Raw genomic sequence first — 19245 nt, forward strand, 5'->3', positions numbered from 1 at the left:
AAAGAAAAACAGCCACAATATGTGAGAAGGAAAGCTGAAGGAAAAGTTGATTATGCTAATAATTGCGCTACATCTCTTTAGCTACAGAGAGAGAGCTCCAGCTGGCTCTTTGCTGGCACGCCTCCTCCCACCGTTCACTCTTATTGCCCTAATGTGTGCGCGAGCGCACGACCGGCGCCTTCCTGCGACCATTGTTGGTTTTAATGTATTTTTAATTTCCCATGAAGTGACTGAAGTCCTCGGTGACCGGCACTCCATAATTGGCTGCCTGTGTGAACATCAGTCAACCTAACGAGAGCAAGAGGGAGCTTCTACTGTGGGCTGCTCCCCACACACACACACACTTGCACACGCACAGGTATGCTCTCCTGTTTGCAACTGAAAGCAGTCTGGCTGTTGTTTTGCGTGTCTTTGTGTGTCTGCTGCTTTCCTTCTCTTGAAACACACACAGGGAAGGGAAAAAGTCTCATTAACTGAGCTGCTGCTGCCATTTCCTCCACACAAGCAGTGTATGTGTGTACCTCTTAGATGTGTGTGTGTGTGTGTGTGTGTGTGTGTGTGTGTAGGCAACCAATATGATTACATGCTGCACATTAGCACAGCTGTTAGCCACGGCCTTCTTGCGGCACTGGCTAATGTACTAGCATGCTCATTACACACATATAACAAACAGCAGCAGCGGCTTTGATTTAAAGCATCTGCATCATTTCTGTGTTTTCATCACAGCAAAGAGCTTCATTCTGGACTCGCCGGGAGACAGATTACACACACATCGCAGACGTGCTGCTACAAGGAGGCAGCGGAGGCACGGCGCTCTGGAATACGGAAAACCCGTCGAGTTTAATTGACCGCGGTCGGACGTGCGATATGCAGAAAAAGCAAGTCGATTTCTCTGCTCACGTGCGCACGCTTGAGGAAAAAACAGGCACATACGTACAGCGTGATGTCATATATATAGGATTTATTTACACTTTCTATTTACAGATTTTTGTTTCAAAATCTTCTCTGTACACATTTATTTTTTAAATTCAACACCTGCTACTCCTGTCACCCACATGCTCTAGTATTATTTGATTCTTTTTTTCTGGAGACAAAACACATGAGGGAGGATTTTTCTTTTTTCCTTCAGTTTGGTTTTCATAGACAGATTTTACTCTAAGAGAAATGAAAGCAGCTGGAAATGTTACTTAAGGACGCACTCCTGAAGATGCTCCAAAGAGTGTTTGAAGTTTGCCGTGTGTGTGTGTGTGTGTGTGTGTGGGCTAATAGAAAAAAGGGGTTTCAACCTGATGCCGCTGAGACATTCATCTCCATGGAGATATGTTTGTGTGTGTGTTGAGAGTCAAACTTCAGATTGCAACTGAATTTGCTCCTGTGTTTGTTTGTTAATTTCACCTCTCTTCGCAGAAGTGTGTGTAGGCAGCTGACTCTTATTAAAGGGAAAACACTGCATATAGCATAACAGCAGAAACGGAGGGGGGCTCAAACCTACCTACTCTCTGCCTTTGACACACACACACACACACACACACACACACACTGCAGCGGCTTTCGACCCCCACATTTGTTGTTATCTTGGAGCATCGGTGTTCACCACCTACATTGCTTTTACCCCTTACAGTGTTCATATCCATATGAATGTGTGCAATAAGGCAGTTTAATGTTGTGAGAAGTCAGGTTATGGGTAATAAATGGGACAAATATTGACTGCTCGCTCACCCCTGCCCAACCTTATTGACTGCTGCTGTGCCTGTCAAGCTTTGCATTCGTGATTAAAAAATGTAACACTCAAACTCAGAAGTGGCTTCAGTGGCGTCAGTTTTCTAACTTAAATAACAACGTACAGATCACATAAGCAAATATCATCTCCAGTAACTATGCTAAAAAAAAAAAAAAAAAAAAACACACTTTAAAACATTTGGTAGTGAGCAGACCGACTCAATTAAGAGTTGGTCTGCTCTGATGAGTGCAACTCGTCTGCAATGTGCATCTTTGCAATAGGGGACTTGTCTCAGTTGGTTGGCAACTGGTTGCATTCTGGTTGTAAAGTGGTAGCAGACTGATTCTTATTTTTTTATCATGTTTTTGACAGACAAAGTTGCTTTGAACATGGCAACTAACTGCATGTGGATGCAGACTTGGCCCCTGTCTTTGAAGCAACCATTTCAAAAGCCACGAGACTGCAGGTTCATAACACATGGTTGGGATGATTTTGGTCTGTTTGACTGACTGGCGATTCTGGAGTGGCAATTCACCCAAATTTCATAAAGCTGCTAACTGCGGACGCCAAACTGTTTAAATGCTGAGTAGCACTACAGCCACAGCCCATTCACTGCATGTTCTTTCAGCATGTGCAGGAATGCAAAGCTTGACAAGCCTCTTAAGGGATGGGGAGGGTTTAGGGATGGGTTATTGGTTATTTTATTATGGCATAAATGCCCAGAGTGTAATTCAACAGCTCGTGCTGGTGGTTTCTGTAGTCAAAATAATATTTCCTTTGATTTTATTACTAATTAAAAATGACTTCATATTGCTTGCACAAATTTAAAACCTAAAAAAAACCAAACGAAACAAAAAAAAAAAAATCATCTGTGGTCAAAAAACACAATCAGGGTGTTTGTCTCGTGTCTCCAGAGTCAGGCACAACTTTACAGGCATGTAAACGTAAACATATGTAGGCATTTAAAAAAATAAAACCTAAATGAAAAAGACAAATTTAAAATGCTGACTGAAAGAATATATCTCATACAAAAAAAGGGAGGGGACTTTTTAGACTTTTAAATTAAGTGCAGTTTTTCCTTGTCAGAGAGCATGGGAGATGAGGGGCTTGTGAAACTGGTGCAGATTGGGTAAAAAAAAAAAAAAAGCCCAAACCCTCAACATGTGATCAAAGACTGACAGCTCTCACTGAAAAAAGGGACTGAACTTCCAAAGAAACACAACACCCTCCCTTCCCCTCTCTCCTTCCATCTTCCCTTCACACACCTACGCCTGCCGCCTTTTTCGGCTCGGGTGACAATAATGGATCCTGGCGGAGTTGCGACAGGAGGATCCAAACGTTAACAGCTTTGTGTTATGTCATGAATGTCTGATTACCCCCCCACCACCACCACCTAACATCACACCAATATGGTGCTACTGACTTTGCGTAAGACATCCCATGTGCCCTATAAGAACAGAGCAACGTGTGAACGACTAATGTAAGGCGGAGAGTTGTGTGTGCAAAAACAAGAAGCAGGTTGTATAACTTATTTATGCAAACGCTTTTTAATTAAAGGGCGTGATGAATCGTTGTCACCTGCTAAGCTTGTCAACTTCCTATTATATTCACAGAGTTCAGTAAGCACCGTGCTGACGCCTGATTACAGGGTACTTACAAACAGCATTATAGAGGCAATGGGATGGATGGTCATAAGCAAAGAAACAGCTTTGTAATTATTTATTTACTTATTTATGTATTGGTACGTTTTTAGGATAATCCCGATGATCTGCGTGCAGAGCTTCTACATAAATAAATTACGAGAGCCGAAATAGATCAAGCGTGTGTAATTGCATTTTAAAATTGCAAGACTTCCATTAAGTTGGAGCCTCCAAATAAACCCTTCTAGTTTCACGTGTTTATATGGAAATACATCTTTTAAGCTCAGGCCCCGCCTTGCTGGTGATCTCTAAACAGTCCAATCCATATTTTATATATTCTGGGCGGAAAACTTAAAAACAAAAGGTCCCCAAACCGTGTCAATTGTGCTCTTTCGGAATTTAGCTTCAACTTCAGATCTGGCCTGTCACCCACCCAGACCAATGTGAATCTGAGTTATTCTTTCTTTATGTCTGCTAACGCCTCATTATGTGTATAACCGTGTAATAACAATGCGTGTTCTGAGGTAGTCTTACATTCACAAAGAAGGAGAAGTTGATAATAAGACGTGGCCCTTCACATGCGGCAGGTCTGAGGAGCAAAAAAAGAAAAAAAGAACCCTAACAAGTGGGACTAGGTAGCGTTCTCCCTCCTAATGGCTTCTTATGTTCTTTGATGTTGATCTGTGTATGTGACTCCTGTTCTGCAGCCTCCTGCCACTGTTTGCGTTACATTCAAACAACGAGACGCTGCAGTGATGAGACTGGACAATGAGGGTTTAAAGCTGGTGTGTGATTGGCTTAATGGAAGGAAGTACACATGCCTCCTCTCACTGACTGACAAAGTGTCTTGCTTCAAAAGTCTTGGAAGGGTCACGAAGAAAAACAATCTGTGGGGGGGAGGGGCAAGTAAAGTATCTAGTGCAATGCCCTTTGACATCTTTCTTTGTCTTTGCAAACTGAAAAGGAAAAAGATCACATTTTGCCTCAGGGAACAAAAAAAATCAACTATGTATTACCATGGTTATGGAAATAATTAGCAGAAAGAGGCATTTTTCGGAGCCAGACCGCAGGCGGTGCTGAGCAACAGCTCCTGGTTTTGCATCGGGCCTTAGGTTGATCTCCCAGCTGTCAGCTTGCAGTGATAAAGAACAGGACTCTGCACTGCTCAGAGCTAATCAGAGAACACAATAATCATTAAAAAAAAAAAAAAAGGCTCCACATCAACATGTTAGAATGCTACACCGCACATCCTCGCAGTCATTGGTTGATTCAAAAATCTCTTAGTAGCTGAAAGGCCCACCGGCCAATAAGGGAAAAGGAGGTTAAGAAAAGGGAGCTCCTTCCTGTGTGGGAATAGAGGCCTTTGAGTTCAGTAGACCACTTTGGGGGGAGTAAAGGAGGAACACAGGGAGCCCCCTCCCCCGCCCCTTGCTTATCATCTCTTGTAGTGGTTGGGCGCATCAGCGAAGGCAAACTTCAACCTGTAGGCTTCAGCCAGCAGTACGCTCACTTCCTCGTTGCCCCAGTGCATCGTGGGAAGGTTCTGTAAGAGGATCATCAGGCCCTGATGAAAGAAACAAAGACATTATTTAGACGCAAAACCGCAAGATGCATGACGACAAGATCTAATCAATCTAATCAGCTTCAGAGAGAAAAAAGATTTAAAAAGTAAAACTCAAACACTGGAGAGTGTGTGTAGGGGCCAAAGGAAAATATTGATGCAAGAGGAAAGGCAAAGATAAATGTGTATCTGATCAATATTAAAAGAGGCTAGAGGAGGACATGAGGAAAGAAAAAAGGGAAATCACAATCTGTGGGCAGCAGCTGATGAATTTTTATACTGTCGGCTATTATATCCACACAAAACTAGGGATTTTTCAAGCTCAGCAGCGTGGTTTCAGGTCAGAATCACGCTCGTACATTGATTCCTCTGTACCTGACAAGGAACCAATTTGGGGGGTCGAGGTGCTGTACTTATTATAAATGAGAGTGGAAGCACTACTTCTGTCTCACAGTAATGTAAGACAAAGCTGGTACATGGTTAGGCAATCAATGAGAGAGAATAAGAGAGAAAAAGAGTCTGGGCTCTTTGCTTCACTTAAGGACAGAACTTTAGAAACCATCATCTTGTAATTATATTCAGAAAATAAAACTTTCTGTATCCCAATTTGGATTTATGCCTTTTCCAGAGATGGTAGGACCTCACCGTCATCTTATAGGACCTAAATAATAATAATAATAATAATAAAATTCTTTTAAAAGTTGAACAATATCCATCAGTCAAAACACTGAAATAAATCAAAAAGGTGGCTCTCCTGGCTTTTAAACAACAAACAGGCAGGGAGACGAACAAGAAATGCTAATAAATGACCTTGTAAGGTGGCATAATGTGAACATGTAGCCAGCTTAACCACCAGGGCAAAGCGGCAATTGCACTTTACCAAAAAAGTCAAAAATCACACTCTCTCTCACGCACATACACAAATGCCCTCACCAAACAGAAGTGGATTTGGCCATCTGCCGATAGCCAAATATTCATCCCGTTGGCCAGCTCACACGTGAACGTGGTCTGCTTTGTTCTCCGGCCAACTCTCAGTCAGTTGTAAATGTGCTTGCTCCAGTTTAGCTGCTCTCTGGGTCACCTTTTCATCTAGCAGGTGAAAAGGTGACCTAGTTGTACTTCTTCTCTGGAACTCAAGCAAGACCCAGCAAAGAACTCTAGACGAGCTCTTCCTTTGGCAAAGGAAAAACAAGTAGAGCCAATACAGCTGCACCACTTCCCTCGACCTGGTACGCACTGCGTTTGATAAAAGGTCTGCCAGGATTACGAGCTTTTAATTTGTGTAGATCTGGCTAATGTCAGAAGCTGGGTGCAATGTTTTAATTAAATGCCTTGGCTTGTTGTCTGCCTTTTATATATATTCATATATTTTTTTGGCATTTTCAGCCTTTTCTTGAAAGTCGAATACAGCGCAGACAGGAAAGCAGGAAGGGAGAGGAATGATACACAAAATGACCTGATGTGGACTTGAGTCCGGGGTCCTGTAGTGGCCTTAAGCATATAAGATTCCCTCTCCACCAGGTAACTTATACATAGATGCCTCGTGTATGGTGTCCGCTCAGTTTGTTCCCCTTAATCGGATCCAAAGGACATAGGAAACACAATGATGTGCAAAGGCCACTGATCAGATGTGATAAACATAACCACATAAAGAATGCACAGAAAAGCTGGGAAGTACAAATCTTTGGGGTGCATGGACTCAGGAATCAGGGACTGGCTAAAAAGGAGAGAAACCATCAAAAACGCTCAAAATCCAGCATCTGTGGAAGTATGGATCTCTGCACATGGATGTGACTTGCACATCTATGAAGGCATCATTAATGCTTGATGATAAAAACATCCTCTGGTGCAACATAGACAGGGAAGCTCATCTTAGTGAGAGAAAGCCAAACCATACACCACATATTCCAGCAGCATTGCTAAAGAGAATTGCCCTGCGTGTGCATCATGAACATTTCTGTCCAGAATGCTGCTGCAGGTTACTGACAAAGCAGTCCTGCACTGGCTCCCCATGCATTACAGAATACACTAAATGTGAAAGTGTTCGCATTTAGAGCCTTAAACAGTCTTACATCTGCATATGTGGTCAATGTGCTGAATACATACATTCCCCCAAGATCCTTTCGTAATCCTGATATCAAAATGGGGAGGGCGGGTCACACCTATGCTGTCATCGCGCTACGACTCTGGAATAACCTCCAAATGACCTCAGGAAAGCGTCAGCTACGACTGTCTTTAAGACGTTTTAGAAATGTGCTAATCTGAACTGCTGTTGGAGGGCAGGCTGCTGTGTTATTTTATGTAAAGACTGTAAATGTGGGTAGAGAAAATTCTAAGAACCCATTTATTTTTATTGGAAACGACTTTGGTTTCAAACATAAAACTTATTTACTTACATAAATTTCAAAATGAGAGGTCTGCTCAGTTCAATTATTGATTGTTTCTTTGTTTAGCTTTTAAATAACACAATGTTTCCATGATCATCTTTCACTCAAATCTTTATATTAAGTCTTTCTGTTCTGCTTTTCATTTTCATTTTACCATCTTTAAAAAAAGTGTACAGGTACACCAAACCCAGTATAATAATTAGTGTATTTAGACAGATAACACCAAGATGCACACTTGCGGTTCTGGTTTGCACAAGGTACTGTAGCAGACAGGCACAGTTACACTTGCTTTTGTGTGTGTGCGTGTGACACAGATGTTATTAACTCAGTCAAAGTGGTTTAATAACAGCTGTGAGACAGAAACAGAAAAAAGGGGTCCAGGGTATGGTGTGAGAGGGAAAGAGAGAAAAAAAAAAATCAGGAAAGAAAGAATAAAATGTCAAGTACAATTCAGTGGAGCTTGAGCCTTTCCCCAGATTCCTGTTTTGTACATTACTGGGTAAGTAAGGAGACAGACAACAGCGACACACACTCGCACACACACATGCAAGAGTTCAATCTCACCGACTAATGCCTCTCTCTCAAAGGGGAATGAGACTGGTTAGCAGTGAGACAGAGCGATTGTGTGTGTGTGTGTGTGTCTGCATGCTACGGATCAGTGTCCCATGAGCTTTCATCATCAAGGCTGAAATCATTGCCGTGACAACAGGGTTTACAACCAATCACGCTGCTGATAATCACATCGAAGGACAAATCACGTTGGGACTGTGGTGTCTACACTCATCTGAGTCCTAAGCAGTTCGCTGCTATCCGAGAGGATGTGACCCTGTTACAAAAAGGATTCGAAGACGCTTTCAAATACCGAAACCTAATCGCGTCGCAATCGTGGTTTTAACCATTACGCTGCGGACGCGTCGATGTGCTCCTGCATCTTCACGCTGATCTTTCTACGACTACTGAGAAAGTCAAACTATACAAAACTTTAAGTGGGGATATTTACTACAGCAAGGCACTTTGTATTAGTTTACCCTCCTACGTATTAAATTGAAGGTGTTTGGCTCCATTAATTTTTTTCCCATCCTCGCTCGGTTTTAATGAGGCGGTGAGACGACCCCGGTGACTTTTCACCAAAAATCATTTGTATTCTGAGCGAGGGAGGGGGGGGGGGGGGGGAGCACATGCTTTCTTCAACTAATTAAGCTCCAAGCTGCCATCCTGGCTAGATATTTTCTGAGATCAGGCTTTCGCTTCACCCCGGTCTTCTGAATAAGTTATAGGTGAAGTCAGCTGAATACCAGTTTTGACATTCAGCTGATGTAGAAATATGTTTTTCCAGGAGACTAGCTGCAGATTACTTTATTGACTGACTTTGATGAACCTGAGGCCCTTGGAATGCGTTAAAACCTTGCCGGAGTTTCTCAAAAGGGAAAAAAAATAATAATACAAATTTTCACAGGTACCGAGCGAGCGCTGATAAAAAATGTTAACAAATTCGGCCTCTAGTGTTGTTAAACATGAAACAGGATTTTCAGTTCAGGATCAGATTTCCTCTAAAGTACTGCTCCATATCTCTAACATCAAAATCCACACGCTTGTTAATTCTACAGGGACGGGGAGGGGGTGGCCCTCACTGTAATAGCTGCACCTTTGAGAGGAGGGCCTGGACGTTGACTTTGAAAGGTTGACCTACTGACTTCCCCCTTGGTTCAGAAAGACACAGTCCTCTGAAGTATTTTCACTCAGAGGGATGGAGCGGGAGACAGAAAAAAGAGAGAGCGAGCGGAAGGAAGAGTAAGAGTGGAAGAAAGCCTGATCAGAATTCAGCTTGCCTCTCTCTCATCTGTATTCAATAGAGCATCACTATCAGCTCTCTCCTTTCATCGCTCATGCTCTCTCTCGAGTTCACGTTCACACACACAAGTTGGAAATCCGCAAAATTTGCTCACAGCCAGCAGAGTGTTATTCCTTCTTAGGACAAATCATATAAAATAAAAGAAAAATTAAATGAATTGTTTTGACCTGGAGATGTCCTGCTCAATATCTGTCTAATAAGTTAAGCCAATAACAAGTTGTTGTTTTTTTAATATAAACAGAACAAAAAAGAAGAGCAAATAACTAAACATTTATTTTATTTTAGAGGGAAGCGAGCCGGCGTCAGGAACAGGCTGAGAGCTCGTGCACACCACACACCTCTGCCTAGCATCCTGCTCGCCAACGTCCAGTCACTGGAGAACAAGCTTGACGACCTCAGGGCCAGGATAAAGTTCCAGAGAGACATTCGGGACTGCAATCTCCTCTGCTTCACCGAGACATGGCTGAACCCAGCGGTGCCGGACCACGCCATCCAGCCGGCCGAGTTCTTCTCGGTTCACCGCATGGACAGGACACGGGACTCGGGGAAGTCAAGGGGAGGCGGCGTGTGTTTAATGGTGAACAACAACTGGTGCAACAGTGCGAACGTTGTTCCTCTCACACGCTCCTGCACACCAAATCTGGAACTACTGTCCATCATGTGTCGTCCTTTTTATCTACCTCGGGAATTTACATCGGTCATTGTAAGTGCCGTTTATATTCCACCACAAGCGGACACGGTCACCGCCTTATGCGAGCTGCATGAGGCACTCACACAGCACCAGACACAACACCGGGACGCTGCGCTTATTGTGACGGGGGACTTTAATAGCGCCAACCTCAAACGCGCAGCGCCGAACTTTTATCAACACATCACCTGCCCCACCAGGGGTGAAAGGACACTGGACCACTGCTACACTACGGTCAAGGACGGCTACAAGGCACAATCCCGCCCCCCGTTTGGCAAATCTGATCACGCCGCCATCTTCCTCATGCCAAAATACAAACAAAGGCTGAAACAGGAAGTTCCGGTTCAGAGGAAGGTCGCGCGCTGGACGGATCAATCGGTGGCCGCGTTACAGGACGCACTCGATGACGCAGACTGGGGCATGTTCAGAAACAGCTCCGACGATGACGTCAACGTGTTTACGGAAGCGGTTGTGGGATTCATCGGGAAACTAGCGGATGATACCGTGGAGACAATGACTATCACAACGTTTCCCAACCAGAAGCCGTGGGTGGATAAAACCATCCGCGACGCTCTGAGATCCCGCACCGCTGCCTACAACACGGGACTCATGACGGGGGACATGGACCCGTACAAAGCCGCGTCATATAACGTGCGGAGGGCGGTGAAAGAGGCGAAGCAGCGCTACGGGAGGAAACTAGAGTCACAACTCCAACAGAGTGACTCTAGGAGCCTGTGGCGGGGACTAAGGACAATAACGGACTATAAAGCACCAACAACCGGTATGACGAACGCGGCCGTGACTCTGGCAGACGAGCTGAACACTTCTATGCTCGCTTCGAGGCTGCAGCTAAGGTCTCCAACAATGCTAGTGTTAGCGGCGCTAACGGCTGCAGACAGGAAGATACTGCCAGCACCGGAAACGTGCTCGTCATCTCCGAGCATGAAGTAAGGAGAGCCTTCAAGAGAGTGAACACCAGGAAAGCAGCAGGACCAGACGGCATCCCAGGTCGTATCCTCAGAGACTGCGCATACCAGCTAGCTCCTGTGTTCACTGAGATATTCAACATCTCTTTATCTCAGTCGGTGATCCCCACATGCTTCAAAGAGTCCATCATTGTTCCTGTCCCGAAGAAACCCCACCCTGCTTCTCTCAATGACTATCGCCCTGTAGCCCTCACCTCAGTAGTGATGAAGTGCTTTGAACGCCTGGTCAGAGACTTCATCATTTCTTCACTACCAGACACACTGGACCCACTACAGTTCGCTTACCGTCCAAATCGTTCCACAGACGATGCCATCTCTCATCTCCTCCACACATCACTCACTCACTTGGACACTAGAAGGGGGAATTATGTTAAAATGCTCTTCATAGACTACAGCTCTGCATTTAACACCATAATTCCCTCCACACTCACCACCAAGCTGGAGCATCTGGGACTCAACTCATCTATGTGTCAGTGGATCTCCAACTTCCTAACTGGCAGACCACAGGCAGTAAGGATGGGCGGACATGTCTCAGCCTCCACCACTCTCAGCACTGGAGCCCCCCAGGGGTGTGTTCTGAGCCCCCTGCTGTACTCTTTGTACACATATGACTGTGTGGCCACTACCAGCTCCACCACCATCATCAAGTTTGCTGACGACACCGTCGTGGTGGGCCTGATCTCTGATAACAACGAGACGGCCTACCTGAAGGAGATTAGGAATCTGGAGAACTGGTGCCAGAGGAACAACCTCCTTCTAAACGTCAGTAAGACAAAGGAGCTGATAGTGGACTTCAGCACTAAGCAGGAGAGGAACTACCAGACCCCCGTCATCAACGAGTGCCCAGTGGAGAGAGTGGACAGCTTCAAATACCTCGGAGTTCACATCACGCAGGACCTGTCATGGTCCTGTCACATCAACACCGTGGTGAAAAAGGCCCGACAGCGTCTCTACCACCTCAGACGCTTGAGAGACTTCCAACTGCCCTCCAAGGTGCTCAGGAACTTTTACTCGTGCACCATAGAGAGCATCCTGGCGGGAAACATCTTAACCTGGTTCGGGAACAGCACCATGCAGGACAGACGAGCTCTAGAGAGGGTTGTGCGGTCAGCTGAGCGCACCATCCGCTCCGAGCTCCCTGACCTGCACTCAATCTACAGCAGGCGGTGCTGGACCAAGACCAGGAAGATCGTGAAGGACCTCAGCCATCCCAACAACAGACTGTTCTCTCTGCTGAGGTCAGGAAAGCGATTCCGCTCCCTGAAGACCAACACAGAGAGACTGAGGAGGAGCTTCTTCCCGCAGGCGATACGGTCTCTCAATCACACCACCACACAGTACTGACCCACACATATGGTTCTTACACACACACTGGACTTTCTGGACTTTGGTTTTGCACAACACTGGTCACTATATTCTTCATTTCCGGTTAATACTTGTACAGCTGCTGTTATTGTGTATATATTTATTTATATTTAGATTTCTTCATACATTCTTATATAGTTCTATATTGTGTATTTTGTTGTACAGTTATTTTATTTTCAACTTTAATTTATATATTTTATCTTATTCTTCCCAGTTAAATTTACCCTTCATTCTAATTTGTGTTGTACAGTTATTTCATTTTTAACCTTAATTTATATTTTATTCCTTCCTAGTTAAATTTACCCTTTTTAATTTTTCATATTTATTTCCTATCTTATTCATAGCCTTTTCCTTTTTTGTTTTCTTTAGGTCACGAGCAGTTGTCCAAGCATTTCACTACATATCGTACTGTGTATGACTGTGTACGTGACAAATAAAAATTTGAATTTGAATTTGAATTTATTTTATTTTATACCACAGCCAATTCACTGTAGCTGGACTGCAAACGTACCTATAAGCACAGTAGTTTTGGGGGTGAGACACCACGCACCTCCCCTACTGCACCTCAAAGCCTCAGGCTCTTTTACAAAAAGAAAAACTCCCTGGGGACTTGCAACACTCTTGATGTTGTAGCCAAGATTTTTCCTGGATATTATTCAGCAAAAGCACAATCTGCAATCAGTTATGACTTACTGGTGGCCTCGGTGTCGCGAGGCTACCTATTGTTATTACCCCAGTTTAACCTGGAGAAATTCCCAAAGGCTGAAGCAACAAGGTTTATTGTCACAGAGGAAGTAAATTCATGACGGCTGAAAAGGACTCAACATCTTTACAGCAGAAATGAAGCAGGGAGAAAATCTGTCAAGGATGAAGAGCTTTAAAAAAAATGTCTTGAAGATGCTGTCAGTAAAAAAAAAAAATATATATATATATTAACCACTTCCAAGAGCCTGACAGGAGAGTGAGGATGTAACTGACAGACAAGCTAAACAAGCGTGGGCTTTACATATTATCGTATTTCATGCTTCAGTTATGAGAGAGAAAATTCATGATAAGCATGAGTCTTTCCAAATCTGGGCCAATATGCTATTATTGATAATGACAGGTTTGTAAATGGCCAACTTTATTTTAAAGTCCTCCATTACTCAAAAATATGTTTTGATTATTTTCACTTCACTTGGACGTTGGACCTTCACTACGTCGAGTGATATACTGTATATGCAGACTCGGACACCAGGAGTCTGCTTAAACAATAAAGAGGAAAAGTTCACTGGGCTGCGTTGGTTTCAAAGTGTGTAGGTGTGGAATGATTCCGTGTCTAAAGGGATCCATGCTCCAAAGTAAGTAGTAAGGACCAGTTGTGGAAACTTGAAACGTCCATTGTACATAAACATGAAGTCATGTGGTTGTTTGATACTCATATACGTGTACCAGTCACATTATTGGGTAATATTCAGCAGGTTTAACTGCTGGTTGACACCAATCAGCAACTCATGCATGCATTTAGGCAAATAGACATTGATCAAGCAACCTGTTGAACTTCAGAGTGGAGAAGAAATGCGATTTAAGTGATTCTGAATGTGGAATGGTTGTTGATACCAGACAGGCTGGTCTGAGTGTTTCAAAAGCTGTGGATATACTGGGATTTCCCCACACTACCACCTCTATAGTCTACAGAGAATGAGCTGACAAAAGAGAACATATCCAGTGAGAAGGTCTGCCTTATTGATGCCAAAGGCAAAATCAAAAGTCAAAATAATCACTTGTTGCATACAAAATAATGAAGAAGAGCATCTACAAACACAACGTGTATCAAAAGACTACACTGGACTCCACTCCTATTGGTTAAGAACATCAAACTAAGGCTACAATTTGCACAGGCTCAACAGAAGATTGGAAAAATGTTACCTGATCAACCAATTCTTGACTTCTGCTGTGACATTTGGAGGGTAGGCTCAGAATTTAGTGTAAAAACAACTAAAAGCACGGATCCATCCAGCTGTTTGTAATCGGTTCATGCTGGTGGGGGTTCAATAATGGGGGGATATTTTATTGGCACATGGACACATGTTAATATGGACCAAGGAATGTTTCCCGCACCTTGTTTAATCTGTCCAATGAAGAAAGTAGTTCTGCAGGCGAAAGGTTGTCCAGCCTGGTACTAGCAAGATCCAGCTAAGAAAATGTGTAATAAATGCAAATTCTTATCAAGGACCTACTGATGTTAACAAAAAAGGTTTGTCAGTTTTCAGTGATGTTCATGATATAAAGCTTGTTTTTAAAGCTCTAAAACACTTCAAAATCCCTACAATGGCTAGAGACTCTTAGAAAACATCTTCGTCACACATTTTGACCTCCACAGAGATAAAGAAGTAGCATGAATGAAATTAACCATGTGCTACAGCATTTTTATAAACAACCACAGGCACTAATGGTTATGCTAGAGGAGGACCAACTGCCGTCTAATCAAGTGCTGCTTTGAGCGTTATAGCCAATAGACCATACACGCTACATACACATAAGCGCGCTCATGCGTGCTCGGCCACACAAGCATACACCCATAGTGACTGAGGAGCTTCATTAAGAGCATATTTCTGCATGGTAACCATCTGCTGGCTATCACTTGTGTTGAGCTAATGACTCTAATACTGTTTAATTGCATACATCTCGCTGTCAGGGGGGAATACTGCACTCACTCCACTCTACACAGGTGGTAACACTCCACACTGAGAGGCCACCAGTGTTAGTGTGAAGGAGTGAGTCTTTGCTGGAATCCATGAAATGCAGCATTCATGCTTTAAGTATATAAAAGAAAAATGCATATCGATGAATGTGTATTTGTTACAGTCCGTGTAAAAAAGGAATCAGCAAATGATAAACTAAATATATAAAATTTTACATTTTAGTTCATTTACTTTGGCAAAGCTAATTTTCTCAACACTGTTTAACCTCTTAACAGAGGGCAGTAATGACAGTTTAAGCCCTCAGTTTTTGGGTAGAGTAAAATGGTTTAGAAACCATTTGATTATAGGATGTCCTCACAAATGTAGCCAAACAAACATTTGTGTGTATGTGTAGGTAGATATGCTGTTAATGTCGCTAGCGCTATGTGTGGGTGCATGTGGTTGTTCAGGCATGAATATCCATTTATCCCACAATACTAACAAAGACATTGATTCACCATTACAGTATACTGTATGCTACAAAAAAGGCAATTAGCTCTCCATCTCCTACGCTTGGCAAGGCTTAAAGTGGTTAATGGCTATTGATACTGAGGGGAAAGCAGCTTGTCAATAGAGCCGTGCTAAGGCTCTTTCTTTAAAAAGAGAATGAGATAACATAATGGTTGAACAGACAGCCAAGGCCACTGTCAAGTAAATTGTACTAGCTATGTGTATAGTCAATGTTTTGACCTGGATCTGACTGTGTGGGGAGATGAGTCCATCCATCCATCTAATTGAGTCCATCACAATCCTTATTCTCATCTAAAGAGCTGCACGTGTTTGATTTTAAGACCTTGAAAGGCACGAGCTGCTGACTCAGCCAGTCTTCAATAACCTGCAAAGCTGGGCAGACAATCGTGAACACGAGCACCTAAATTATGTATACATGTGAGTCACAGATGATTATTAGTTAAAAGAGCTGAGGCCTCAAACAGAGAGAAATATTACACTAGATACTATTTATCAGTGGTAGTCACACACACATACATACATACATACATACTGACAAACATGCAATTAAATCACTTCCTGTGAACCAAATAGTCAATTTACAGGCAGAAGATGAGATGGTGGTAAATGAAGTGGATGCAATGGCTTCCAAAACTTGCAATCCTTTCTGCTGTGTCAACTACAGCTGCCAGCAGCAAGCGGCTAAAGCCGTGGAGAAATTAATGGAGGAGAGATGACAGGTGTGGTACGCACATACACATATCAATAGACGCGCATTTGAGGCTAAAAGCACCAATTTTTGGCTGTAACTGCTGTGTTTCTGTGACATGTATCAATCCACCTCCAACCAACACATCTACATGAACGTTACGCAGAAAGTGCAGTTGCACACACATCCTGTCACCTACATGCACAAACACTCCAGGTTGCTGTTGGTGGTAATGGTGTTTTGCAGCACCCTGAGGTGTAATAGGCCTAGGCAGTGCTCTGTCGGGGCCATTAGCTTGCTGTAGTTCATATAATTACACAAAATGGGCACTCTGGCAAACAGTGGGTACTAATGTAGGAGTGGGGCACCGTAGCATGCACAGGTAAGAGCCGACACAGGATGGCACAGCCAAGCTGCACGTAGCAGGATGTGATGTTGTCTCTATGGGTAATTTGTTCATTTATTATGGCAACAAAACGGCCAAAGTAAATGTTGATGGGAGTTTTTTTTATTGATGCACTGTCACCACTGATCAGCACAATGCCATAATTATCAAACAGGTGTATTTACTATTTATAGACTGGTGATCTGCTAAGACTGGTTCCTGAGCAAGAATGGCTAGGCTAACTGTTAACATGCACCAAAATCAATTCGCAAAAAAGACAAAAACCTGAAAGCTTGATCCTTCATAACATTCTCAGGTTCTATTTCAGTGCAGCAGAGCTCCTTAACACAAACAGCTCTGATTATGACGGAAGCCCCACCTACCTATTGTTCAAACCTACTGTTTGCAAGGTGCAGCCAATCAGAAGAAAGCTGGCTTAAAGGAGGGGTGGTGGTGGGATTTTAATTTTGACCTGTTAATCACATCAGTCTTCTTTTTCATTAAGCAGAATGCTGGCCGGTGTGTAAAAATAAGTCAGTTGTTTGGTGGTGGCTATGGCGGAGCTTCCACAGATTCAGTAACATTAGCAAGTGGTGGAGCCCAGCAGGTGGATGAGGGAAAGGGGAGGCAAGAGGAGAGACCCGAGGCGGCCGCCGGTGTCAGGTGAACTTAACTTCAGGTAAGAAGCTATGACCTGCAGTCTATCTGGGTCAGATATAAACCAAGTTTAGGTGGAGTTTATTTTCGTTGCGCTGACTTTTTACAGTCCGTTACAATAACTCGTACTGCGTACTAGCTAGCATGACGGAGTTTATATACAGCTGTGTGGTGCTATGATGTTACTGAGAGTGAACTTTATTTTATTCATAAAGTTCGTTAGTAGAGCTGCCAACCGTCCTGTAAAAAACGGAATGGTCTCGTATTCAGAGAAAATATCACGCGTTTCGTATTGAGCTGAAAAGGAACACAGTTTGTCCCGAACTTCAGCTAGAATGAAAAAGACACAAAGCCGGAGTTAATTTGTCGTTACACTGCAGCTGCCTCTTCTTCTCTCATTCTCTCCCCTCTCTCTCCTGTTGCTACTTCAATCATGAAACTGATCAATGATCAGCTGATCGTCTCACTTGTTTATTTATCTCCCACTTTGCACCAGAAAGAGGAAACCAGCTGATGTTGCGCTAAACAACAGCAGCACGTTTAAGCTTGATCAGCTGTTGTTAGAATTTATTTAATATTACTTTCTACTATCAGCTGATGTTTGCTGGAGCCACAGCTGTAAAGCTGCTGGTCATGATATCAGTTTGGATATGTGGTGAGAGGGAAACATGAAGATGAAACCAGGAGATGTCCTTACTGAATCATCAGAGCTGAACAGGTGAAGAAGAAACAGGTTTACCTTTTAGGTGACATGAATGAGTTGAAGGGAAGTTATGAACTGTTTCTGAGAGACAAATAACGCCAGGATCCTTTTTTATGCAGCTGACAGCTGGTAACTGTGCATGGGGGGTCTTGCTAAGTTTTGACAGGGGGGCAGGTAGGGCATTAACAGGGAAAGGGGGGCACAAAGAAATGCTTTCTTATTCTCATTAAAATTGTCTGGCTGTTATTAAATAATTATCTGAAGCTTACAACCAAAGTTTTTATCTGATGTAAAATGTATAGCAATCATACATATACCAATAAGACAGTGTACATCACTGTCACATTGCAGAGGCCTTGTTGACAGTATTTGGCTCTACATATCTGTGTGAGCAGATTTTCTTTCACATGAGTGTCCTCAGGTAGCCGTCTGAATGCTGGACACTCGGAGACCTGTGTCTCTGAGTGGGAGACCAAAGATCACATTAACATGTGTATTAACAAACATGCCATATTGGCTCAGTTTACTTTTCTTATCACTGTTGTGAGGAGACCATAAATAGCATTTGTATTTTCTGTTGTACAGTTCATTTGCTGTTATGGAGTTCTTGTTATGGATAACAAGTGTCTGTTTTTTGTTTCAAAATAGCTGATAACTATTTGCTGATAGCTGCCGACATCTGGGAACAAATATAATTCTATAAAGTGGTTCTATATAGTGTGTAACTGTTCATATAGAGCGTTACTAAATTTATTGCTAACGCAATCATATAGCACATTGACTTCTGAGGAAATTTTAGATGGCACTCATCATCAGAAAGATTGCCTACCCCTGGTCTATCTTAACCCTTTAAAGCCGGTGACGTAACTATTTTTAAATCCCGGTAGAACTGCAACCTACGTAGGTTGCAGTTCTACCGGGATTTAAAAATAGTTAGCGCAATAATTTTTTTTGCATATGAAACTGGAGGAGTTGTACTTACATCTTATGCCATCAGCTTGTCCTCGGTTACAGTTTCCTTCCACATATAGCTTTGCAAAAACCGCATAAAAAGCACTTGCAGCAACAAAACACAATATTCCAGAAACATGCTTTGCCGATCCTATCAGCTGTTTGTAACACTTCCTACTTCCATCAGCACGAACTATTGCATGTCTGCCATGTCCTGCCTGAAACCGGAAGTGACGTCATTTTGCAGAAATGTAGTTGTTTTTTTTTTTAACATAAGGGCCTCATGAGCCCATACTTGTGTTTTTAAAAGTTATGTTTGACTTTATGACTTTCTGTATCGTTTCTGGAATGCTTAGGACTCATATTGCACTGCTAGAAATAGTTTATTTTGATGCATATGCTGGGTTTTTTTTGCAAATTTGCATTATAATATTTATTTTCGTTTTTCCTGCAGTATATGAAAATTGG

General features: G+C 43.0%; 1 protein-coding gene across 3 annotated transcripts in view; it reads right to left on the reverse strand.

The window, feature by feature from the left end:
• Positions 1-941: 941 nt before the first annotated feature.
• The window catches only part of tbc1d22a (TBC1 domain family, member 22a), a 166514-nt gene continuing 148210 nt past the window's right edge, over positions 942-19245 (reverse strand). For all 3 annotated transcript variants that reach the window (XM_026147265.1, XM_026147266.1, XM_026147264.1), the window contains one exon: positions 942-4924. In XM_026147265.1, coding sequence (XP_026003050.1) covers positions 4796-4924 — 129 coding nt within the window. In that variant the 3' untranslated portion in view covers positions 942-4795. The remainder of the gene's footprint in view (positions 4925-19245) is intronic.

The sequence above is a fragment of the Astatotilapia calliptera genome, chromosome 17, assembly GCF_900246225.1.
Source record: "Astatotilapia calliptera chromosome 17, fAstCal1.2, whole genome shotgun sequence".
Taxonomy (NCBI): domain Eukaryota; kingdom Metazoa; phylum Chordata; class Actinopteri; order Cichliformes; family Cichlidae; genus Astatotilapia; species Astatotilapia calliptera.